Below are 27036 nucleotides of genomic sequence, written 5' to 3' on the forward strand. Positions count from 1 at the left end.
CCATTAAAAATAGTTGCTTAGTAAAACATAAAAAAGAAAATGTGTGAGCACATCCTGTTCAGAAAGATCCAGTGGCCTACAATGGAGTCAAGCAGATGTTTCCAGCTGCAGTTCCAAAAGTTCACCACACAGGCAGCTGCATAAAAATCCAAGAGTTTCTAGATTTAGCCTTGAGTTTTGTAAATGGCTTGGTGTTCCTAGGAGATGGAGAAATAAATGTGATATCTGATGATTGTTTGTTTATTTTGCAGTGTACAGTTACCTGCGGTGGAGGAGTACGAACTCGTCATATCACCTGTCCCAAAAATAACGGAGAACCCTGTGACATTTTAAAGAAACCTCATTCTAAAGCACTATGTGGTCTCCAACAATGCCCACCCACCAGAAGACCACTGTTTCCCCACTTCAAAGTGCTGAATGGAAAGATAATCAGGAGAATTGGACCCAATACCAAAAGAGGCCCTGTCAATTATTTTCCCACCCAAAAGCCAAAACCAGGCATCTCAACCACCACCATCGCCATTTCCATCTCCACACATGTAACTCAGCCCGTTACTTCAATACGAACACCATTTAGCCTTAGGACTTCTTCCCAACAAGAAGACTTGGAAGTAACAACAACAGTAAAAATTAATTCTAGTAACTCAAGCATTCACAATTATTCCCATGCATTTAGTGATAACAGTTCACTGAAAAATACCACTTGGAAACCCCTGACAGATAATTCAAGTGTTTCGGAGTCTACAGACATCTCCACGATAAAGCCCTGTCATTTTTCAGCTAGCGGTTTTATAAATAACTCCATTTCCACTGACCCCGTGTCTAGCACTGTGACCTCAGAGTATTCAACTGAAGTAGCCAACCCAATTTCTACTAATACTGATGGAGGAGCAAAAGACAAAGTTGAGAGTGAATGGACAACACAACGATCTTCTGTTACTATCACTGGCCAGATGTCACCAACTTCACCTACAGTGCATCTTCCTGACACTTCTAGCCAGATTTCAGTTATCCCAACAGAAGAGGTTTTGCTGACCACAGTAGGTCCCAAAGACCTACAGATAAATAAACCTACAGCAGCAGATGCTGTTACAGAACAACCAGCCCAGTTGGAGGACATATTAAGGGATGAGAACAAAACAACAGTCAGATCTTTTAGTGATGGGACATATAGCTGGCCCACAAAAAGCCCATTACTGCAGGACATCCATGTTCCAACAAGTCAGGATGAAGCTTTCAAGATGGTTTTGTGGAACAGCTCTAACCAAGAGCATCCAGAAGACCCCATAACTTCCCATAATGAGGCTTACTGGATAGTTGGAAACTGGAGTGAAGTGAGTTTTGTGATTTCTTATATTGTGTGTGTGTGGGGGGGGGGGGGGGTGTTGTACATAGTGTAACATGGAGAAAGGGCCTTTAGCCCCAGTCTTTGGTATATGACAAGTAGCTGTGTATCACATAACTGTTCTACAGATTTCTGAAGTGTGCAGTTCATGTGTGTGTGTGTGTGTGTGTGTGTAGAGCAATGTGTAGGCAGAATAGCCTTAGTTTGACCCTGAGCAAGGGCCAGGTAAATGACCTTGAAGGGCCGTATTCGACCCCCGGGCCTTAGTTTGAGAACCCCTGATCTAGAGCAAACTTGCCCAACATAACAAACTTTAAGTACTGATGGAGTTTTCAGGGTAAACCTGGCATGATGTGAGTTGTACTTCACCCACAACCTTATGCATTTTGTACAATTCAAAAACTGACTATATCAAATAACCCGGGCAATGCCAGGTACCCAAGTTAGCATATTAATACAACAGCCCTTGCAACTACACATACAACAAAAGGAATCTTTTCAGAGAGGGTTTTGAACTCTGTGAAACTGACTTTCAATAAGCAAATGTATTGTTTTCTCACATCAATACTAACTGACCACGCTTAAAAATGCCTGCATCAACTTGCCCAACCTTATGAAAATTTAGGGCAAGTAACATGATTTGAATCTTTCTGAGTCCTATTAAATTACTTTCCACAACTGTATATTATTGATGCTTGAAGCCTTATTACTACTCAATACTGCATCCAAAGAAGTAGATTTATATAGGTTTCCTGAGCTTATTCAACAGGGGAAGGACCAGGGCAAGGGAGGGGGGTAGCTTGTAAATGCAAGACTGAGCACTAGATGGTGCCAAGTTGATTGAGATAGAAAAAAGAGGGTTGAAAGAGCAGATGGGTCGAAAGTGCAGTACTTGACTAGAATGTAGATCTGTCAAGTGAGTTGTTGGAACTCAAGGCATCAAAGCATTTTTGCCTAGTCACCTTCTTTCAGGGCCAGTTCTTCCTACAAGACTAAGCCAAGCATATCAGTATGAAACTGCTCACAGAATAAAATTGCTTGCCATGGGAGGTATAAATAAAATGTATTATTATATTACTAGTAGTCTCTTCCCCAGTGCTACGCAAACCTGCTCTTGGGTTTTGGCATTATTTCCAAAGTTGCCCAACTTTTCAACTATGGCTGTCCTTTGCAATAGTGAGATTCCATTTTAAACTATGTATTGAATGAATTCATACTTGTTTTTATATTTCCTGATGTTGCAGTGATGGCTCATTGACCAAATATGAGGGGCGGGCAGGGAGCAGAATATCTCACCCTGAAGTGGCCACAGAGTCATGCTTAAATATATGTTCTATGGGGGGGAAACTAGACCCATGTACAAATACAAGAAATTCAACTCTACTTTTGGCTGGGAAATTTAAAAAAGCACTTCTAAGGAAAGGAGAAATTATGCAGAACTGTCTTGGTCATGAGGCTCACCATACTGTCTTGCAATATCCACACTTCTACTTTCTTTTTCCAAGGTTTATTTGGGAGGAAAATAGTCAGACCACCATTGTGCATAGCATCTGATTTCAGGACATTATGTGGAGAATATTTGTTGGAAATTCTGTGCAGTGACTGTTTATTTGGAGGTAAATTGTGAAGACAGGAAAAGTCACTGTAGTTTTCTCAGGAACAGAGCGACCCAGCTCTAAATATGACAGAGGAAAACTATCTCCCCAGTTTTAGAAACAGACTATAAAAGGGAAGTTACTTCATTTGTACTTGATGAGAAATGATTACGATCTGCCTCTTAACACAGCAAGTTGCATCTCACTGGGAAACTTTGAGGTGCTCCCACAGAGACATTCAGAACAGCTTGTGGAAGCAGTTAGGCAAGAAATTGATGTTTTCCCATTTTCCAGCTCATCATAAAACTGTCAAGTCAATCAACAGGGTACTATGGAGACTTTCAGTATAATGGAATAGTTTGCGCAGCTGTTCTTTGTCTCTTAGGGATCCCTCCTTCTGAATGAAAGGAAGTTGCTTTTTCTAGAACCCATAATAATATGTGCGCACTACCATCTTTAGGTCCTCCAATTCTAAGAAGGGGCGCAGCTGGTATACCAGCTGAAGCTGATAATAAGCACTCCTGATGGTTACATCTATCTGGGCTGTAATTTGGAGGCACCCCCATGCTACAAAAACATTTTCCAGAGGAAGCATAACCTCATCAAGGGCTGATTGATACACATCCAGCCCCAGGTTAGGCTTTTTGACATTAAGAAGCTCCAACTTGACTGGGGTTTTGTTCTGTTTGTTTGTACTCATCCACCCTCTTGCCTCTTCCAGGCATGCATTCAGGGGAGACATGCTGTCTTTAGCTGATGTTATTATTGAAGGCATAGAGCAGCACATTTGGACGCCATCAGCTTACTCACAGAATTATCTAGTCCAACCCCTCACCAGGTGAAATGCACAATCAAAGTAGTTCTGACAGATATCCAGTCAGCCTCTGGTTAAAATCCTCCAGAGGAAGAAACACCACTATTCCAAGGCAGTGTATTCAACTACTGAACAGCTCTTATCATCAGGAAATTATTCCTAATGTGTAGGCAGAACCTCTTTTCTTCTACTTTAAGTTCCAACATCTTGAGCAGCAGAAAACAAGCTTGCTCCAATATTACATTCTTCAAATATTTAAACATGACTATCAGGTCACCTTTCAACCTTCTCTTCTCCAAGCTAAATATACCCAACTCCATATGTCGCTTACTTATAGAATGTGGCTTGCAAAACTTTGATCATTTTGGCCATGTTCTCTGGACACATTTTGGCTTGTCAACTTAGCAAAAAGTGGGTGCTAGAAATAATGTCATATGAAAGTTGACTGGCACAACCTAGGGATCACAACCAGACATGAAGTGAAGACATCTGCCCTTGCACTTTGCTACTCTGCTGCCGAATACATCTCACCACGTTGAAACAATGGATGTGGCTCTTAATGAGACATGCCATATTATCACAGGATGTCAACACCCCACACCACTGGAGAAATTACACTGTTTTGCTGGTATCATACAACCTGACCTGCCAGGAAGTAGCAGCCAACAATGAAAGGACTAAGGCATTGACATCTCTGGCCCATCCTTTGTTTAGATATCAGCCAGCATGCCAATGCCTTAAATCAAGAAACGGTTTTCTAAGATCTACAGAGAGATACTTGCAGGAACACCTCAGTAAGTGAGAATCCAAAAGTGGAAAGCTAAAACCCAGCACCTCGATCAGTGGCTGAGGCCAGATGAAAAACACAGAAGAGTGGACAAGTTAGAAGGCGTTGAACAGCCTGTGTGCTCTGACACCACAAGATGCAGAGCTAACCTTAAGAAATGGGGCTACAAAGTGGAGTCCACAACATGCAAGTGCAGAGAAGAGCAAACCACAAACCACCTACTACAATGCAACCTGAGCCCTGCCACATCCACAATGGAAGACCTTCTCACAGCAACACCAGAGGCACTTTGAGTGGCCAGCTTCTGGTCAAAGGACATTTAGCATAATGTCAAGTTCTTTTTTAAACTTTGTTTGTGTTTTTAAATGCATCTTAACTGTACCCTCAACTTGCTTCTGACACAATAAATAGCTTGTCAACATCCTTTGAAAGTTGTGATGCCCAGAACTAGACAGTATTCCAAGTGAAGTATTATGAGATGAATAGGATAGACTGGTGCTATTATTTCCCTTGATCTAAACACTGTGATACTCTTGCTGCAGCCTAGAATTGCATTGGCTTTTTTAGCTGCCACATCATACTGTTGACTCATGTTCAGCTTGTGGTCTATTAATACTCCTAGATCTCTTTCAAATGTACTGTTTTCAGGTGTTATCCATCCTTTATTTGTTTATTTCCTTTTCTATGTATGCATAGTACCCAACATTTCTCTCAGTTAGCAGTCATTTTGTCAAATGTGATCCAGTTCTCTGATCTGTTGTCATTTTGAATTCTGACCCTGTCCTCTGAGGCATTTGATATCCCTCCTAATTTGTTGCCTCTCAAAATTTCATAAACATCCAAGTCATTATAAAAGATGTTGAATAGCACTGAGTCCAGGATAGTACCCTGCACTATTCTTCCTAAAGATCTTTCCCAGTTGGTCCATATACATATTAAACAGCATTGAGGTAAGAATGGGACCTTCTGGTATGTCATATAACTCCTTTTTGGGACCTGCCTGAGAGATAGGATTGTAACCTCCAATTCCCACTACATTCTGGCATTCCAGAATGATAAAATGGTCAATGGCATCAATTGCCACCAGAAATCCAAATGCACCAGCAGAGACACATTCTCCCTGCCAATACTCAGGCAAAGTATCCACTAAGTATCCACTAAGGCAACCATAGCAGGCTCTCTCCATATCTACTCTGGAGCTGGTTTGAAATGAGTCTAGGAATGCTATGTCATCCAAGACTGTGTAAAGTTGAGAGACAACTGCTATCATAATTTCCTTGTCCAGAAAAGGAAGATTTGATGCTGGGCTATATTTGTTAAAATCCAGGTAATTGAAGAATGGCTTTTGAACACATGCTCACACTACTGCTTTTTTAAGCCAGATGGAAAACTTATTCTGGGATATGCATTAATGCTAGCATACTTCAATTGTGGTCTAGAGGCATCTCTCTGAATGGCCAGCCAAGAAGGACAGGGATCAAGTCTTCCTAACTTGCCATAGTAGCTTGTCCTCATCAGTGATATTCACCAACTGAAACTGATCCAGTATAATCCTACCCACAGAGATAGATAGCCCATTGTCAACTTCTGTTATAATGAGAGTGTCTAAGTTGGAGCTTATTAAGACAAAGTGCTTGGCTTTGAATCCATTTATACCCACTGAAGTAAAACACATCAGATTAGTTTACCTTCAAATACTTCAGATTGATTGCCTACCAAAATTTCACCTCAAGCAAAAAAGCTGGAGTGTTGGAGGGCAACGAATTCAATTTGGCCTGGAATAAAGGAACCTTGTTAAAAATAACAAGACCAGAGGAGCCTTGACGAAACTAGCAAAACTAGTCAGAATTGGGAAAGCTTGTGTCATCTGTATTGCAAATGGGAATTTATCAGTTTTGCATGAATGTAAGTGAAGATGTTTCAGGTTGAGGTGAGTAAGTGCAGAATGCAATGAGTGGGACAGCCCATTGTTTGGGTTGTTGTAGGCTTTTTCGGGCTATATGGCCATGTTCTAGAGGCATTTTCTCCTGATATTTCACGTGCATCTATGGCAAGCATCCTCAGAGGTTGTGAGGTCTGTTGGAACTAGGAAAATTGGTTATTTTTAACCTTGTTAAAAATAACAAGACCAGGGGAGCCTTGATGAAACTAGCCCATTGTTTACTTCTGCAGCTCTTCTCCAGTATCCAGAGCAGATTTTGAGAGTAAGAATTGAGCAGTATGGTGGGGGCAAATATCATTGTGGTGATAGAAAAGAGTAATTGGATCCTCAAACACACAAAGTTTCCCACATCATCTACTGCTGCAGTCATATAAAGCTTTCTATTCTCCACTTGCACTGCACATCTGCCAGCCATAGATCACATTTTTCACAGTTGACACTTTCCACACTAATCTCCTGTTGACCTCATAATGATCATACCAGCATGATGAATTTCATATTCATGGCTCTTCTCTGAAGACAAATATAAGCAAACTATGTGCATAGTTAGTATCACGAAATGATCGATGTTCATGAGTGTCATTTAAACAAAACTTGCTAAGAAGGCTAGGTTTGAAGCTGGGGAAATCTTCAACTGGAAGCCTAAATGGTGAACACACCAACACACACCTTTAAAAATATTGTATGCCCATTTCTCCTAATATGCACATTTTCTATTGATTTTTGCCCAACATATGCATTTCTCTAACTGACTTCTCCCAATATAATGTATTTTTATAATTAGAAAATGGTACTGCAAAATTTAAGAAAATACACAAATGCAATTTCCATTTTGTATTTTAGTCTGGGATGAAATTGTTCAGCTTGATTCAAAATGTTAACTGAATACATGTATCCTTTGTTTCTTGTCCAGCTAGTTCTTGCTAGATGATATTGATAGCTGAGAAATCGGAGACTGTGTTGTTAAAGGTTTTCATGTCCGGTATCACTGGGTTGCTGTAAGTTTTTCAGGCTGTATGGCCATGTTCCAGAAGCATTCTCGCTTGACGTTTTGCTTGCACCTGTGGCAGGCATCCTCAGAGGTTGTAAGGTCTCTGACAACCTTTGATGATGCCTGCCATAGATGTAGGCGAAACGTCGGGAGAGAATGCTTCTGGAACATGGCCATATGGCCCCAAAACTTACAGCAACCCAGTTGGAGACTAGTCTAACATTTTATGGATGAACAGTATATGCCATACCACTGAGCTGTATTCTCTCCGCTCACCAATTTCTCATACAAAAGACAGCATTAACATGATTATTTGAAGCAATCATGTATCTGTTAGCAGTTGATGTTTAGTTATGAATCATATTTTGTGGCATTTGCACAAACCCCGAAAGACATGCAGTGCTGCTCTATAGCAAGTGTAGTTGTGCTCCATTTACTTTTCCATTGCCCATGATCACTGAGGCCAAGAGGTGCTGGATGCAGACAAGGAGGACTGCAATTTATTTCACCTACAAAAGCAGAGAAGGCTCTTCCTATAGGAATGCTAGGCTCTGTCCACAGCTCTTTCCATTTGAAGAAACAATTCTATAAAGTTGTTGTTATCTCCCTGCCAGTTTTAATCTTCAGGCAACATTGGAAAGGCCAAAGGTGTGGAGTGAACTGGAACAATCATAACTGATGTGAAAGAGCTTCCAGTTTTGAAAGAGCACATCATACTTGGCAAGGTACAAAGCATATTTGACATTATCTTGAGCTGTCAAGTTCTGCAGGAAAGAGCAGCCACCGAAGAGCTGAGTTTGGAGGGAAAGCGACCTTCACATGTATCTTTTACATTATAAATGTCAGAAGTTCCACAAAATATTGCAGACTTTGTGCACTGCTAACAAAGCTGCAGATGTTTTAGCTAGGGATGTTAATTGTTTTCTTCTAATTTCTGCCTATATTAAATATGTAGAGCAATAGGCTATTATTATCTTCGGCTTCCAGTTACTCTGTGCTCTTGGGCTGCAAATTAGCTGCTCAGTACTCATCTCAAGAGGCCATCCCAGCAATGTAATTAAGATAAGAATGTCAAAGCAAAGTCCTTTATTTCTCATTTGCTTTACAGTGTTCCACCACATGTGGCGGAGGAGCTTTTTGGAGGGAAGTGGAATGCAGCACCAAGAAGGACTCTGACTGCCAGCACATTACAAAACCTGATCCAGCAAGAAGGTGCTACCTCCGCCCATGTGCCCAGTGGAAAGCGGGCCACTGGAGCAAGGTAATGAGCCCACTTGGCCATGAAAAGCCTACTAAATGATCTTGCACAAATCATACTTTCTGTTTCAGAGGAGAAACCCCGCTGAACCTTTTAGAATCATAGAATCTTAGAGTTGGAAGAGACTTCGTGGGCCATCCAGTCCAACCCTCTGCCAAGAAGCAGGAAAATCGCATTCAAAGTGCCCTGAACAGATGGTTGACCTCACAGTCGCACTGGAAGTTGACCACACAGTCAACCAAGAGGCTGATCACACACTTGCACCTAGAGATTCCAAGAGAGGCCTTATTAATGGAATCCTTGAACAACACTGACCAACACATGTTTTGGGGCCTCAAATTTTAGACCTGTTTCTGAATATATTTGACCTGTTGATTCAAAACTGACATCTGTTTTCCCCTATCAACTCTAGTTTTTGAGATAAAGAACATATGTCATATACTAGTCCCTATCTGCTCATCCATTAAGAATCATGATAACCATATGGAAGAAACTAGAGTTTATGTGATCTATCTAATGCATTTTTTAATCAGCACCCCAAATAATCTCAGGAACAAGCCTAAAATGCAAGACACCAAGATTTTTTTGGCCTGTGTAATCAAATTCATAAAAGTAAATAGCACAAACTTTAACCTCACAAAAATACACAATACCTCCTAATTAATGAATTGCAATGTGCACTCACAGTGTGCATCCATGTGAAATGTATACCATTGCTCTGCATATGTCACTCTGCTTCTGCAACACAGAAGTGTTCTCCATTGGATAAATATGTATATTGCAGAAACAGTGTGGTTTCTACTGGGCGATACAAATGACTATGTAACTTACAAAGTAGCCCTTTTTGCTCATTCTGCAAAAAAAGATCAGAAAGACAGAGTTAGATAAAATTGCTATCAACTGCCAAGGAAATTCTAAGGGTTAACTGGATCCTCTCCTAAAATGAATTTAACTATTATTAACTTCCATTGTTTTTGTTGTGGGAGCAAATTATGGTTCTGTTTAGCATCTTTGGTGCCTGTACTCTGAGGGTACTATTGTGTACGTGTGGTGCTTTTTGTCATGGCCTTGGGCCTGTTCAATAAATTATTTTGATGATGACGAATATGTCCAACCACTTCTATGGGGAGATGGATAAGTACAAGGCACCAGTGGGTCCTAGGCAAAGTTGCCATAAACACAATGCTGCAAAATACCTTTAAAATAGGAAGAAGTTTTCACGTAAGTTAAATACATTCCACCAAATCTCTGAAGATATTGGCTTATCTGTAATAGTACCCTAACTTTCTTTACCCTAATACTAGCCTTTATTATTAAGTTACTTGATATTTTGAATACTAAGGAAGAAACTGAAAAGGAAGATTGAATCAAAATGCATGGTATGTCAGGGATTATAAACCCAATTATGCATCTCATTCTAATGCAATGTCTTTCTATTACAGCAACCACTATCATAAAGGCTATGTTTTTACGTTTTCATTTTCCCTATGCCTTTCTGTTCTTAGAAATAATCATTTTCTTGATTACCTAAATTGCTGATGTTGTTTTGCTCATTACCAAATATTACTCTTACTATTGGACTGCACCATGACGGATATTACTGTTTGTTTGCAGCCATCTAAATGGGTGTCTGAGGATAATAACACATTTCTATTTAAAGAGAATTATCTTGATGCAGTGAAAGATTTTGCAGAAGGTAGATTCACCTGGGGAAAGATACTTATTGGATTATAGCTCTCCCGGTTCACCAGACAGCATAGTCATCTTATTCCCCATTTCTGTGCAAAACAATCTTGAGGAAAAAACTTTGTCCAACATTTACATGTGTCGATATGCCTGAAATTTGTACTTCCTTGGAGCTTATATGAGGCTGGTTTCTGGTAGAGTTAGCTCTCCATATCCACAGATTCAGCATCTGTAGATTCAACCATCCACAACTTGGCTTTTTTTAAAAAATTGCACAAAGAAAACTTAGATTTTGCAATTTTATATAAGGGACATATTTTTAATATGCCATTGTCCCTAATGGGACCTGAGCGTCCATATTTTGGCCTCTCTGAGGGATCCTGGAACCAATTCCAGTAAATAGCAAGGGTCCACTGTGGTTTCTTACACAAGGATCTCCTCCTCCTTTGCTCCTCGCCCTTCTGTGACCTTCCCATCATCATCATCATCATCGTCATCATCATCATCATCATCATCATTTTATTTCTTACCTGTCTCTCTTCATGGCTCGAGGCAGGTAAAAAAAATCACTTGTTTCCTGTCTTTCTTTGTCATAAATGCTTCATCTACTGAGGGAAATGCCTCTGGTAAACAGCAGGAGGGAGAACCAGGGAGGAATTTGTGGCGGAATGAAAATCACACATAGTGCATGTCTTTACCAATCCATACTTTCTAGCTAGAGAAAAAATATACCACGCAGATGATCAGGAAAGAATAAGGTGTTTACTCTTTGTTATGCAGAGCAACATATATACAGTCATGTGAGCAGTTGCATTGACTGACACAATGTCCTTTGAGAGAGATTCAAATGTTCCTTGGGTGTCAATTTGAAGGATCTTCTTCCAGCACCTCAGAAGCAGAATATATACTGACTTATTTTGGCAAGTTCCTACATAAAAAACCTAAACATGTAACTGTTGCCAAAACTCCCAGGCTCAGCTAGCCTCTCAGGCATAGCCCAACCAATCAGCTTCATGCTCACCAACTGATTTTTGCATGTTCCAACAGAATTGCTGGCTATATGGGATGGAATGAGTCTCAACATTAGAAGTTTGCTATTTTATCCTTTGAGCCTTTTGAGGAAAAGCACTACTGGCTGACATCCTTTTAAAGGGAGACTGCACTTGACAGGGACTATCCGGTCAGCAAGAGGAGTAAGTGTATGCATGAGGAAAGGGAGGCAATCTAGTGTAGCTGTCCAGGTAGTGGTTTTGTTTTGTTTTGTTTTGTTTTGAACTGGATGTTGGCTGGAATACTGCTGGCGTACAATGCTAGCAGTTGCACTTTTTCCAGGGTCACTAAGCAGTGATGAGTGACCGTAGCCACTGGCTGGAATCTTGTATGGTCCAGATTAGCATAACAGTTCTGAATACATAATAACTATGCTAGACTTCACAGTTTACCAACCCCCAGGCTTACTATAGAGCCACTGCAGCTACAGCACAATCACCACCATTTCATGTCTGGGAAAGAGCTGGGGATAAATCAAGAAGTGCAGCCAAGCATTTCTTGATTTGCTTCCAGCTCTCTCCTAGGCATGAAATGATGATGGTAATGGGGTAGCTGCCATGGCTCTGTAGTAATCTGGGGGTTGGTGAATGACACATCCCTATAGCCAGACGCATCATGATTGCATCATCCAGTGAGGGGGTAAAATACCAATCTTGCATCAACCAAAAAAAAAATTACAACACAATAAATAAGGTTGAATTATTCCTTTGTGTGCTGCTAACCTTGTGCCATCCAGTATCTGTCAGCACTAAGCAAACTGTTTTTCCAATGCCTCACTGCCTTCAAGGCTATTAAATTAATGGCCTTGTTTTTCTTAATGCCAGTTCCAGTGCTTATGCGTAGTTATACTGGGAGAGTGCAGCAAAATTAGGTCTCCTATAAAGTCACCTCATTGACACTTTGGTTAGAAATCTACCCAGTGCATGTGAGAAAGCAACACAACCTTGTTATTGCTACCCATCCTGAAAATGACAAATTATAAGTAGTATGTAGGTATATAATGACCTCCTCCTTTTTACTATCATGGTGTAATAAAGTCACATTTCAAAAGAAATATAATTACATCAAAAATATAGATTTTTTTGTGTATCCAATGACATTTTCCAGTTGCTTTTTGAAAAGTGATTTTTGAGAGTGTTTATAGGGACTTTGATTAATTTTCTATTCCATCCTTTTATCAATTTTCTTGACTCCCCCTCCCATGTGCCTGAGCTTTCCTGTCTTTCTTTCCCCATGTCCCTTTTCCTTTTGTGTTCTGTCTTTCGTATTGTAAACTGAAGGGCAGGGACAGTCTTGTCCTGTTACTATTGATATGCAAGCTACTTTGAGAGTCTTTCTGACTATAAAAAAGGTTATAAATAATCATACTAGCCAGCTGGCTAGCAACTGTGGGAGGCTGTTGAAATCAGCATGAGGTGAAAGCAACAAGAGAAAGGGCAGGGGACATTTTTCAGGAGACTGACTGAGCATTACAATTACCGTACTTTTATTCTTCTTGATGCAAAGAGCAGCCCTTTGGTTGCATCTGATGAAGTTATACTTAACGCTATGGAAGTTTGTGCTCCCAACATCCCTCTCTCAATCTCAAAGGTGCTACAAGATTATATGGCATATTGATCCAGACTAACATGGCAATGATTTTGATTCAACTCCCAGTTTAGCCTATAAGATGGTAACTTTCCCAAGGTCATTCCTTGGCCCTCCATCGTCAAGCAGATTTCGGATGGGAGTTTTCTTATCTGCTATATCATACTTACTCTGTTGTTGTGTTGACCATAGATTCCTCAAAGGAGGCAATTAAAGCTATGGTTTTCCTGCTCTTCTCTCTGCAGTGCTCCTCATACTGTGGAGGTGGATTCAAAACTCGTGACGCTTTTTGCCTCGATGTGCGTGACAACAGAATCCTGCGGCCGTTCCACTGCCAGATAGTAGAGCGCAAGCCTCAGCTGACTATGAGCTGTAATGAGGAGCCCTGCTTCAAGTGGCATGTGGAGCCCTGGAATGAGGTAAGCAGCCCTCTAAGGCAAGCTCTTAGACCATGCAATTAATTACTAATTATATGTACAACTGTGGTTTCTCAAGGCATTATGAGCATTTAGTTTCAAAGCAAAGCATAAACACATTATTGACCGGGACTTTGCAGTTCCTCTTAGGGGGTGGCAAAGCATTTTTGCTTGCAAATTTATCAAAGGTGTACAGTGATCCATGAGTACTCACAGGCAACTGTGTCCAAGTTGTGGCCCTCTGGATGATGTAATCCCTGAACTACTACATAATATGGTGCATGGGTATTATTTATTTATTTATTTATTTATTTATTTATTTACATTATTTATATCCCGCCCATATGAGCCCGGAGGTGACTATCGCATTATAACTACCGCATTTACTCAAAGCCAATGCTCACATTTTTGGACTAAATTACATTTCCAAAGTTAGGGTGTGCATTAGATCTGTTCAACCTTGCATAAAAGTGGATCATATTAGAGCTAGGAAAAGTCACTTTGTAAGGCAGAACTCCAGAATTTTCCAGGAAGCAAATTCATTGGGACTTGAAATCTAAATAAGTAACTTTTCTCAGTTTTCTAATTCAAAACAAAACTTCTGCAAGATTGACTTAGGTAGCAGTATATTCAGTGATAGTTTAAGAACCAGATTTTGGTGATTCACACAAGGCAAATAACAATAGGTTAATATTTGCCTTTATTACATTTTTGTGGCTTTCAGAAGTTAGGCTACTTGATCTTTTGGACAGATGAAGTAAGCAAGTTCTTATTTCCATTACTTTGCATGTACATGATTATTCATGCTATCTTCCAGTGTCCTGTTTCATGTGGTGGAGGTGTACAACAAAGATCTGTGCAGTGCATCAATGTGGAAGGACACCTAGTTCCCAATGAAAGCATATGTGAGCACAAGGCCAAGCCACCAGATGTGCAGAAATGCAACCTGCAGGACTGCATGGAAAGTGCAAGTGGACTGAACCAAACAGCAGAGAAATCTCATTTTAGAAATAAAGCGAATTCTACCAAACAAGGTACTTCATTGGGAATGTGGCCACCTGTCGGGAGTGCTTTGCTTGTGCATTCCTCCATGGCAAGGGACTGTACTAGCTGGCCCTTGGGGTCTGTGCCAACTCCTCAAAAATTGCAAAAAATTGAGGCTGAGAGACATTCTGAAAGTGTGGGGATCATTTTCACCATACTTTTCACATGTGCTTAGAGAGTGAGATAGGGAAAGAGAGGAAGAGAGAGAGAGACTCAGGAGAGGCTTTTTTAACTACAGAAAGTGAGCAGAAGGGAGGGATTGAGGGGGTTTAAAAAGGCCTCTCCTTGGCCTAAAATAATCCAGAAGAGCCCATAAATTGTGAAAATTTCCTTATGCACTATTGAGAGAACTTAGGGACAAAATGTTTTTGAGCCCTTAGCCTACGACTTTGCGTTAGATTCCTCCGTCTCCATGCCAGTTTTGAGCCTAACGTTCCTATTTTAAGGATTTCCAATTCCTGACATAAGGACTGACTTATTATTCAGCAGCTGATGTGTTACGTTTACATTTGATAGACCTGCCAGTTCAATTTGGGTCTTTATCATGATGCTATTTTTTTGTGATCTTGAGCTGAAGGCTGCAGCACAAGATACAAAGAGGTACAAAATCGGAACGTCTGGTGCATTTTGATGTGAAGACTCACCTGATGTATAGACTCAATGAACCAGGTCAGTTCAGATGAGTTCACAAAGTGAATTCCTCATGCATCCCTACACTGATAGATTGTTTATCAGTTTCATTTCCCAAAACAAATTTATTGAAACCAAGATAGCGGAATCCTGTAGGTGCACAATGCCAGCAAAGGTGATGGCAGCAAGAGGGAAAATACTGCCAGCTTAGGGACTGGAAAAATAGTCCGCTCGAAGCCAAGAGATTTCATCTGCCTTCTTCACTTCCGCTGCATCACCCTGGAAAAAATGCAGCTGTTATCATTGTGTATCCACAGGAAACCAACCAGTATCCAGATAAGATTAAACCTCATCTGAAATTGAAATGCCTGCAAATCACTGTAAAGTGGCAGTGGCATCAGTCTTCACATCATTACAAATCTGGCAGATAATTACATCTCCAGGAGGGTGACGTCCACATTGACAGCTGCAAAAATTGATAAAACTTTCCCCTATAAATTGAAAGAGACTCCTAAGTCTGGATAATAAAGAGTCTGGAACAATATGAACATGATTACACTAGCAAAACAAAAACAAAGCCTAAGTTCTGTGTGTCCATAGCTTCCTAAGTAAGGAATATCAGACAATAATTGGATATATGCAGCTGAGAGCAGATATCAGCTGTTTGCAGAATTTATATTCATGTATACGCACCTGTAAGTCGACTTCATGTGTAAGTCGAGGGCAGATTTGAGGACAAATTATGGATTCTGATATGAACTATGGATACGTCAAGGGTCATTCCACAGAGAGGGGAAAACGCCAGCACCATCTCGGGGGGGGGGGGGGGGGGAGCTGCCCTACCATGGTTTTCCTGTCCAGGCAGTCAGAAAAGGCCTTTTTCCATACTACTCAGGGAAATATATTTACCATTTTTCATCACATATTTACCGCTGCATAATAGTTGCCTCCCAATTTTTTTGTTCCCCAAATGGTTTCTCCCCCCTCCCCCCATTTCTTGTGTAATTTTCGCAGATAGTTTTAAACAAAACACAAACAAACCGTGAGCTCTTCCCCCCCTCCCTTCCCTCCACAAAGACAGGGGTAACAGGTGTTTAAAAAAGAAACCAGCAAAAACAAGGCATCAATTTTATTTCATTGCGTAAAAGTTGCATCCTCTTTTTTCTCAAAAATAATGGATTAAAAGTGCAACTATTATGCGATGAAATACAATATGTCATCATGGCTACATGTCTGAAGCAGAATCTTGGTCCCCATTTCTTTACAACCGGATGTACCATAAAGTGGATAGAAGACTATACATATATGGTATATAATCTTGTATAAGTATAGAAATAGTAGTAAAAAAATCAACCCCTAAAACCTGGGTCAATTTATCCATAGGTCAATGTAAATTCTGAAATGTAATTCTCATTTAAATAAAAAAGGAACCATCCCCTTCTCTGAGTACAATGGTTTTTGTTTTTGTTTTTTTCATGTCTGGAGCGACTTGAGAAACTGCAAGTCGCTTCTGGTGTGAGAGAATTGGCTGTCTGCAAGGACATTGCCCAGGAGACACCCAGATGATTGATGTTTTACTATCCTGTAGGAGGCTTCTCCCATATCCCTGCATAGGGAGCTGGAACTGACAGAGGGAGCCCAACCTGCTTGTTGGATTTTCTTAGTGGTTCTGTAGATAGTTTGTAGGCTGACCAGAGAATTTTCCTAGTTTCCAACAGACCTCTCAACCTCTGAGGATGCCTGCCATAGTTGCAGGTGAAACATCAGGAGAGAATACTTCTAGAACATGACATACAGTCCAAAAACCTACAATAACCCAACTTCCTCATAGTAAGTTCTCTTAATCAATGGAAGTAGCACTCAGAAGGTAATTGGGTTCTCCTCCATTGGAGATGTTTAAGCAGAGGCTGAATGGCCATCTGTCTCAGATGCTGTAGTTCAATGAGATGGTAGCCTGTTGTACATGACAGCAACAAATCCCATCACCCCAACACTACCCATAGTGCCTAGGGATGACAGGATTTGGGGTCCAGCACTGGGAAAGCAATGGATTTTACCATTATTGCAGTTGTGTGATTTCTTCACTGAACAGAGGGCTAGATTAGATGAACTCCAAGGTCCCTCCCAGCTCAGTGTCTCTGTAAATAATGAATCCTTTCATCTCTATATAAAAGATGTTCAGTATGCTGAGCAGGCTCACTCTTGTCTGTTCATGTTTTTCTCTTTGCTTTTGTTATGCCACGGAATACAAACCTGTTCTGACAATGGTCCAGTGATTAAAGCTGGGTCACTTCATTTCTTTCCTTCTGTCTCTCTGACACCTTACTATCTTATCCTACTTCTGTCCACAGCAAATATGATTAACTTTTATTATGTACATGTTTCCCTAAGATTCGCCTTGCAGCAAGGACAGGCTGTCAACAAATTTCTGCAAGAAAGTGAAGGACATCGGCAAATGCTCCGTGCCCTCGGTGCGGAAACAATGCTGCTCCACCTGCAAGAGGCCCTGGGCTGTTAGCAAAATGGAGCCCCAGAACCCACCAAGCCTGAATCCATGATATGCCTGAGAACTTCTCAAAATTCAAGCTAAGGAATGTGAATGTTATAGAGCACCACTGCCTTTCTTGCTATTTTCTGTGGAATATTAAACCACTCCAAATTCAGGGTTATTTGTAGCAAACATTTGAAATGGTCGACTTGCTTTTTAAATATGTTCTATAGTATATATATATTTCTATTGTCACTATATCTATTTATCTGTTATCTTGCCTTCCTCCTCCTTAAAATATGGCTATGGTGCTACCTTTATGAATCATTTTTGTCATGTTGTGTTCACTGTTTGCCTGAGGCTGTGGAAGCGACATCAACACCTTCATCCTTATCCTGCAAGCGAGAACTACCTATGGTGGGAACTACAAGAGTTTGATGTTCAAATACCTTGATCTGTAGTGACATGTTCATCCAAGACAGTTTGGTTATGTTGTTGAATAGGGATGGAAAAACACTTGCCCAATTAAAATGATCAGTTTTCTACCAATACATCATCATCATCATCATCATCTATTTATTTGTATGCTACTATTCTTATAAGATTGTATCCAAAAAAGCTTAGAACATTTCAAAGAAAATCTAATTAATTGTGCCAAAAAAACAACAGATTCCAAAATCCAAAAAACAATGATACCTTTATTAGGCCAACTAAAAAGCACAAAATACATCATGCAACAAAAAATAGTAATAAAAATAGCTGTTAATGAGCATAGTGTCAGCCAGTATATAATACCATTCAACACATTCACTTTTGCTTAAAGCAATAGAAATAAACTAGCTGCTTCAAACTAAACATGAAGGATACTAAAATCTAATGCAGATATTAAATACAAAGTCAAACAAAACAGAAACAATGAATACAATATGAAAACAAAGTCAAACAAAACAGAAACATGGCACTATACACTAAAATATAACACTTGGTAACATCCCAGAAACAGGAGGGTCCTTGGCCAATTTGTCATATCTCCTTTCCAGCCAGCATTGCACTCCATTACAATTACTTCCTCCATAATTTCTATTGCTATCTACTCTTCTTGCCGGTTCACAACCTTTTTTTGACCAGTGACCACTTGACCAGGGACCACTTTGACCAGGGAGCACAGTCCAACGTTAGACCCAAAGGAGTTACAATTCAGTTTTTTGTCAACTTTGGATTTAGTTTGGTTATTTGGGATGCTGATTCAGAAAATTGCATTGGACAGACCACATCAGATCTAGTTTCTGATCCAGAACATATGCCATCCAGTAGTCGCCATCTGCTAGCCCACAGAAAACCATGTTTAATAAGCCTCGGCACTATAAGAGGGTTTTGCAAAACCAGACACTCTTGTTGCAGTGATGTAGTAACGGTAAGGCCACAGACCATAGTTCTTGTGGACCTCTGGTGGTTCACGGAACACAGGTTGGGAACCACTGTGTTAGACAATATCTTCCTTCCCATCTTTGTCCCTCAGTAACCATTGTTAATACCGAACTTGTCACCTCATCACCATACCCACAATTTGCATTTTTATGGCTATGCACACACACCGTCTGCCTTGTAAAAATGTTGGTAGCAAAGTTGATGCTACCAACTTTTTTACAAGATCCCTTCACAAATGGATATTGCAGACTAACATGGCTATGTCTTTTAAAACAGACATTTTCAAGAAATCAAGAGCGATTTTTTCTCATCCATATTTAGCCACATTCTTGTTGCAGATTTCCTCCTAGTCCTTATCTGCATTCCTTCCTTATCTGACCTGGATTTGAATATTTGGATTAATATTTTGAATTTTTCATCTTGTGATAATGGGGATGTGATAAGTTTCAACAGTGAATATTTTATTAAACTAAATTATATTTTTAGACTGAATACTAATGCTGAAAGGTGGTCTGGTCCAATGGCAGCAATTGATAAGCACGTATAACATATCATTACCCAGATATCCTCTTCTGCCTTGAACCATCCAACATATTCATTGTTGTTGTTTATTCGTTCAGTCGCTTCCAACTCTTCATGACTCTTCGTGACCTCATGGACCAGCCCACGCCAGAGCTCCCTGGCGTCACCACCCCCAGCTCCTTCAGAGTCAAGCCAATCACATCAAGGATACCATCCATCCATATTCATACTAAAGTGATATACATTTCAAATTTTACCCCATTTTTCACTTTGCATCCATCTTCAACAGCAATAGTCTAATAATAATAATAATAATAATAATAATAATAATACTTTATTTATATCCTGCCACCATCTCCTCAGAGGGATTTGGGGCAGCTCACAGACAGCACACGATAGTGCTATTAGGCACATAGGATGCAGAACAAAATACATAAAGAATTACAATAAAATAATAACAATTTAACATAAGACAACACTCACAAAAGGTCACTTAGAAAAGATAAAAGCCCAACTCCATTTAAAATGAAATACCCCTTAAAAAGTAGCGAACACTACTAGTTAGAGAATGGGCAGTACTAATTTACAAATGGTATACAGTGCAGAGTCAGTGTCAATTTGATTGGTTAGGCTGGAATCTTAGGTGTTGTCAAAGGCCTATTTAAAGAGCCAGGTTTTCGGTTCCCTCCAGAAACATTGTACGTGGGGGCTTTCCTAATTTCCCTGGGGAAAAGGCCATCACCAAGAAGGCCCTCTCCCTTGTCCCCACCAGCTGTGCTTGGAATAGAGGTGGGATGAGAGGAGGGCCTTCCCAACAGATCTTAGAGCCCATGTATGTCCATATGGGGGCGGGGGATGTGGGATCCAAGGGAATACACAAAGGACTATTATCACCATGTTACCTAGTTTATTTGAACTAATACGTACCTGGGTCTTCAGGCAGGAAAACCATGTGATTGATTACTGAGTTATAACTTCTTTCCACATGTCACATCCAGTTTGGCCCATATTTTATCACAAACTTATCTACATTACAGCCTTGCATTTCAGTGAGGGTCAGACTGGATGAGACATACAGTGAGAGCCAAACTGGATGAGGATATCTGTGTTCAGATGCTCTTTCCTTGTAAATGTCTATCAAAAGCAGCTGAAAGGAAGATTCGGTTTTTGATAACAATGAGACAGGGTTAACCCAATTGTGGGGAACCATGTTTTATCTAAGTCTTATAAGCCTCAACTAGCTTGGCCAATATAGTGAATGTGGTTAATATTCCAACATTCACCAAAGACAAGGCTATCACAGATCTCCATCACCTCACTTACTGTGATCTAAAAAAATATTTTAAAAGTTACCATTATAGACTTGCTCACCTTTCACCTCTGAATTAAATTATTTCCAATAAGTCTTATTAATCCTGTAATTTCCCAAATCCCAATTTTGGAAGAAAGACCAGATGATGATGATGGTGCAAAAATTATAATGATGAAGGCAATGGCTCCCTGTGTAGAGATTTTTCTCAAGGAAAAGTTGGCAAGCTGAAGTCTCAAAGGGTCCTTGCATTAGCTAGAGGTCATTGGAAAGTTGTTACATGTCTTGAGCATTGCCAGTACTCGTTATTTTCTTGAACAATTTGACATATACCTCTAAGTGAACAGAGCATTTTTGTTTTCCTTTTTGGTGCTGAATATGGTGCTGTTAATACCATGGTGCTAAAACCTGCATGGCACCTGAACATTGGGGACATTGTATCGATGTGTTTATATCTGCTCTGAAAGTATACTTTAGCTTGGTGTTGCTGTGCAATGCCCAGTGTATTCCTTTTTTTCAAATAGGATGGGATGAGTTTCTCCTAAATTGCTTCAATTTGTAAAATAGCAGATTATTTTTTGTATAGTCCCTCATGAGAATAAAAAGTGTATCTGCTTCTTTGATGTTGGAAAGAGCTGTAATTGGATTTCTGCATGAAAGGAAGCTTTAGTGTACGGCTGAGATCTGATGAGCATGAACAAGCACCAGCCGGATGGTCACTTGAAATGCCACAGTGTGAGAGTGGGTTGCTGCTTCCACATCCAAGCAAATGAACAGACTCAATTGCTCACAGTGATCCGAGATGATGTACAGATGCACCTAATTATACATAATGGTTGGCATTTAGTATTGCTGTTGCAGATTCAGACCCTAGAATTATGGACCCATAACTGTTCCATATTCAGTACGTCTACATAAAAGCTCCCCACACATAAAGAAACTACCTTAACAGTCAGAAGCTGAATCAGACTGATCGGGGTGCAAGGGAGATGCTGTTTTCCTACAAGTAAAACTGTGACAATCAGAGCAGGACCCTACAATTCCTTGCTGCACAACAGATCACTGGCAGGAAGTGGTTGGCAACATCCTCCTCCTTGGAGCCAATTGGCATCTGAGCAGACCACCATTGCCCAATCCAGCTGCTGGCAGTTAAGGCAGGTTTTGAAGGGTTGGACCAGGAGCTCTTACTTAGTCTTGCATACAAATCTGAGTAGTCGATGTAGAATATTGATGAATATTTGTGTTACAGTGTCAAATGTTCAAAGTATACAAAAGAAGACAGTCAGCCCTCCACAATTTCTGTGGTTAGGGGCACAGGACCTCTGTGTAAGTACAAAAACCACAAATTTTAAAACTGCTTTTTTTTTTTTTGAGGGACAGAGAGACACATTTATAGGGATCTCTAGATCCTCCAGAAGTAAATTGTAGAGTTGCACTGGAGAATTTAGAGATTCCTAGAGCAACCATATTAATTATTCCAATCCGCAACAGTCAACCCACAAATGTGGCGGGCCAACTGTACAGTCTCCAAAGATAGATGGCCAATTTAGTGGACACTCTTAAACAAAAGTCGCAAGCCTGGGGCTAGTCTTCGTTATTTTTACTTTCCTGGTTTCTTTGTGTCTGAGGCCTCTGAGTGGGTTTGTGACAGAGGAAAAATTCAAGCCATAATAATAATAATAATAATAATAATAATAATAATAATAATATACAATCTGCAAGGAAGCAGATGAAACAATAGATCACATCCTCAGCTGCTGCAAGAAGATCGTGCAGACAGACTACAAGCAGAGGCATAACACCATTGCTCAGATGATTCATTGGAACTTGTGCCACAAATATTATCTGCCTATGACAAAGAACTGGTGGGATCACAAGCCAGAAAAAGTTACAGAGAATGAACACGTCAAGCTACTCTGGGACTTCTGGATTCAGACAGACAGAGTTTTGGAGTACAATTCTCTTGGCCTCACGATTGTGTTAAAAAAACAAAGTATGGATTGTCGATGTTGCAATCCCAGGTGACAGCAGGATTGAAGAGAAACAACTGGAAAAGATGACACGATATGGGTATTTAAAGATCAAACTGCAAAGATTTGGGGAACCCCTTGAATCCATGTTTTAGGAGAAAAGAAAGGTGAAAGTCAAGGGGTAAGGAGAATATTCATTCTTGAAAGACAAACATCTCCCTCACTCTTGCATTTGACTCTGGAGTGAAAACTGTTGTTGCCACATCCAGAAAAAAATCCCATTTGTTTTCATTCTCTTTCAGGTAGCTCTGTGAGACTGAGGAACTGCTTTGTTTTCCAAAGAGTTCCCTTTCCTTCCTTCCCTCCCTCTCTCTTAAACCATCATTTGAACTCTGATCCAAGTGATAGTGGAGCCAAACAGTTCCCTGCAGAGTCTTCCTCCACAAATAATAGAATTTACTTTGTTATGAGCCAGAGGTCAGCTAATCATGAAAACCCATTTTCTGATCTTAACCAGAAGGACAGGTTAGTTCAGGCCCATGAAAAGAAAAGATTTCCATCCAACAGCAGTGTAATAAATATATTTCCCCACTAGCTGTACCCGCCACGCATTGCGGTGGCCAAACTTTCCTCCCTCTTTCTCTCCTTCTTTCTTTCTTTCTCTCCTTCCTTCCTTCCTTCCTTCCCTTTTTTTCTTTCCTTCTCTTTCTTCTTTCTCTACCTCTTTCTTCCCTTCCCTTTTTCTTTCCCTTTTCCTTTCTCTCCTGTCTTCCTTCTCTATCTCTTTCTTTCCTTCCTTCCTTTGCTCTTTGCTTCTATCCTTCCTTCACGCTTTCTTTCTTACCTTCTCTCCCTCTTTGTCTTGAAATGAGGAAGGTTGAGAACCACTTCTCTAAAGTTTACCTAATGAATCAGAAAGCAGGCTAACAGAAGCATGGTTTCCCTGGAAAGATTCATGATACAGACAGACCTCTGTTAACAAATCATTTGACAAAGAAGCTCCGCTTTACAAAATCTTTTTATTCTTACCAAGCTTGCCTCCCACTTCAGTGAAGACAGCATTGGAAAGATGGCGAAGGAGGGCAGTAGAAACACAGGTTATTGATGTTGGGTCACAACAGTAGGTTTGCAACAAATAACCACTTAGTGATTTTTTTTTGTAGCTGGATGTACAAGCTTACAATGGACAAGATAGAATCATAGAGTTGGAAGAAACTTCGTGGCCCATCCAGTCTGGCCTCCTGCCAAGAAGCAGGACAATCGTGTTCAAAGCACCCCCAACAGATGGCCATCCAGCCTCTGTTTAAAAGCCTCCAAGGAAGAAGCCTCCACCACACTTCAGGGTAGAGAGTTCCACTGCTGAACAGCTCTCACAGTGAATAGCAAACCGGGAGAGCAGATACACCTGCCTCACTAGCAACGTGCAACCTGTTTTGTAAAAAGCAAATATCTATTCCTTTGCCCCCTAAAATGGAAATTACAAGGAAATGGAGGCAGGTGAAAAAAGAAGAAGTCATCCCTGGGTACATTTTGAAAGAAGCCTTCAAGTGTTCTCTGGAAGTTTCAACATGTTCTTCTTCTGAAACACATTTCTGACCTGGTTGTTTTATTTCGCAACTGCATGCTGTTAGTATTAAATCGAAATGTTTGTTAAAACATGTTGGAAAGCTCGTTTCTTTTGTTGTGTAGGCACTTACCCATTTTCTTCCTATGTTACTTCTGCTTCTGGTATCAAATTTTCTGTTAAAGAAGTAATGCCTAGGAAGACAGCTACTTCATTAATGTATCTGCAGAGCACAGCTGTGTCACTGAAAAGTGAAGCGGTGGCAAAAGGAAAGATCCCAATAGAAGGACACAAAATTACAGAAAATTACTTCTTTTCATGCTCCACATTGCGTACGCCCCAGGAACCATCCAAATGGCACCTCTTATCTTATGTCCTTGTCACATTAACAAAGAGAAATATCTCTTTTTGCCCTTTACTGACTTTTGAAAGGAAAATTAAGAGTCGCAACAAAATTTGCACTTGTGACTTGGGCTGTCAAAACTCGCTGTTAAAAGCACAAGATATACATGGGGAGAGGATGGGGAAAATGCAACACCCTCGATGTAACAAGGAAGTCTGCTCATTAGAATCACAGTATTTGGAGAGACCCCAAGGGCCATCTAGTCCAACCCCTTGCCATGCAGGAACATACAATCAAAGCACTCCTGGCAGATGGCCATCCAGCTGCTGTTTAAAAGCCCCCAGAGGAAGAGAATCCACCACACTGTGCGGTAAGATATTCTGCTGTCAGGAAATTCTTTCTAATGTTTAGGTAGAATTTTTTTTCCTGTTATCATACTTTCCTCCCTGTTCTAGTTTCTGGAACATCAGAAAACAAGTTGACTCTATCTTCAATATGACATTGTTTTAAATATTTTAGTATCATGTCATCTCTTAACCTTCTCTTCTCCAACATACCCAGCTCCTTAAGCCATTCCTCATAGGGCCTGGCTATCAGACAATTCTCTGGACACATCCATTTGCTCAATATTCTTCTTCAATTATGGTGCCCAGAACTGGACACAGTATTGCAGGTGATGTCTGGCCAAAGCAGAACAGAGTGGGACTACGCCTTTCCTTGATCTTGACATTGATAGAGCCTACAATCACATTGGCTTTTTAGCTACTGCATCACACTGCTGACTCACATTCAGTTTGTGGTCCACTGAGACTCCTAGTTCCCTTTCACATGTATTGATATCAGGAGAGATGTCGCCCAACCTATATATGTGAATTTCATTTTATCCCCCCGTCTTCTGAAAAGAGTACTGAAGCTCTTGAAGGATGATAGCATTGGTCTCAGTCTGGCTATGGGGACACTGCAAGATGTGTCCACAGTTTTCCCCAGGTCATTAGAGGTCACTTTAGCTGCCGAAAGGTGGTTTTCAACAGAATGCACGGAGTTGTAATCCACTTCCACAGTCATACAAGATTTGAGATCTTTGATATTTGATATTATTTGATATTATTTCCAATAATTGATTTTATTTGAAAAAGGGAGAAGGAAAATAAATCTACATGATTCAGCACTGTCCACAAACCAGAGATCCAGTCCTGAAAAAAGCTTAAAGGTAAAGGTTTCCCCTTGACATTAAGTCTAGTTGTGACTCTGGGGGGTGGTGCTCATCTCCATTTCTAAGCCGGAGAGCCGAAATTGTCCATAGACATCTCCAAGGTCATGTGGCTGGCATGACTGCATGGAGCACCGTTACCTTCCTGTTGGAGCGGTACCTATTGATCTATTCACATTTGCATGTTTTCAAACTGCTAGGTTGGCAGTAGATGGGGCTAAAGGTGGGAACTCACCCTGCTCCTTGGATTCGAACCACCAACCCTTTTGATCAGTGAGTTCAGCAACTCAGCAGTTTAATTTGCTATGCCACTGGGGGCTCCAGCGCTGTGTAAAAGACCACAAGGAAAATTCTAATTAGGAAGGCATAGAATCTTCCAAAAATAATAACCCAGGATTTGTAAAGAGTCTGGGGGTGATTGAACATCCTGATTCACAACTTATTGTAAAAGTGTTGGGAGTAAACACAAACAAATTGAAAGGCAAAGTTCCCTTCTCTTTGTGTTTCCATGTATATCATGGGGAAAAACCTACATGAAAAAAAATGAGAGCTGGAGAAGAACTGGACTTTGAAAGAGAGAAAACAAAATGCAAAGGGGCACTATAAGCAAAATATCCTATCTAAAAAGAGAACTGCACAAAAGGTAATCTTCAGTGAAAAGGATGAAGAAAAGTGAGCGCCAACCTTTTGATCCACTGCTCACCTTGGGATTTTTCTGATTCTGATTAGGTTCTTTTCCATCATAATGAAGGATCGAAATAGATGTTATGAGGAAAGCATATTCTCTGTGATTAATCAGTTTTTCCTTCCACAGTGGGATTTCTTCAAAAAATACTTCAGCAATCAGAATTGCAGATGAAGTGCTTGTTTCCTTACCAATGACCAATCACAAAACAACTCATGCTAAAGACAAAAGGATGTAGGTGCATAAATCATGTCCCATAAACGTGTCTTCTTTCATTTGCTGAGGATAAGCTCTCCAAAACCAACAAGGGGTAAATGTGTCTTGTTTGAGTATAAAATTCAAATCTCTATTGTTGAATGGTGAAGCAGGGAG

General features: G+C 40.4%; 1 protein-coding gene across 1 annotated transcript in view; it reads left to right on the forward strand.

Annotated features, from left to right (window-relative positions):
* ADAMTS12 (ADAM metallopeptidase with thrombospondin type 1 motif 12) overlaps positions 1-21524 on the forward strand; it is a 216923-nt gene extending 195399 nt beyond the window's left edge. Inside the window, exons 19-23 of the mRNA XM_060761364.2 lie at positions 252-1334; positions 8583-8735; positions 13301-13474; positions 14289-14505; positions 17537-21524. Coding sequence (XP_060617347.2) covers positions 252-1334; positions 8583-8735; positions 13301-13474; positions 14289-14505; positions 17537-17703 — 1794 coding nt within the window. The 3' untranslated portion in view covers positions 17704-21524. The remainder of the gene's footprint in view (positions 1-251; positions 1335-8582; positions 8736-13300; positions 13475-14288; positions 14506-17536) is intronic.
* Positions 21525-27036: the final 5512 nt, after the last annotated feature.

The sequence above is a fragment of the Anolis sagrei genome, chromosome 2 (genome assembly GCF_037176765.1).
Source record: "Anolis sagrei isolate rAnoSag1 chromosome 2, rAnoSag1.mat, whole genome shotgun sequence".
Lineage (NCBI taxonomy): Eukaryota > Metazoa > Chordata > Lepidosauria > Squamata > Dactyloidae > Anolis > Anolis sagrei.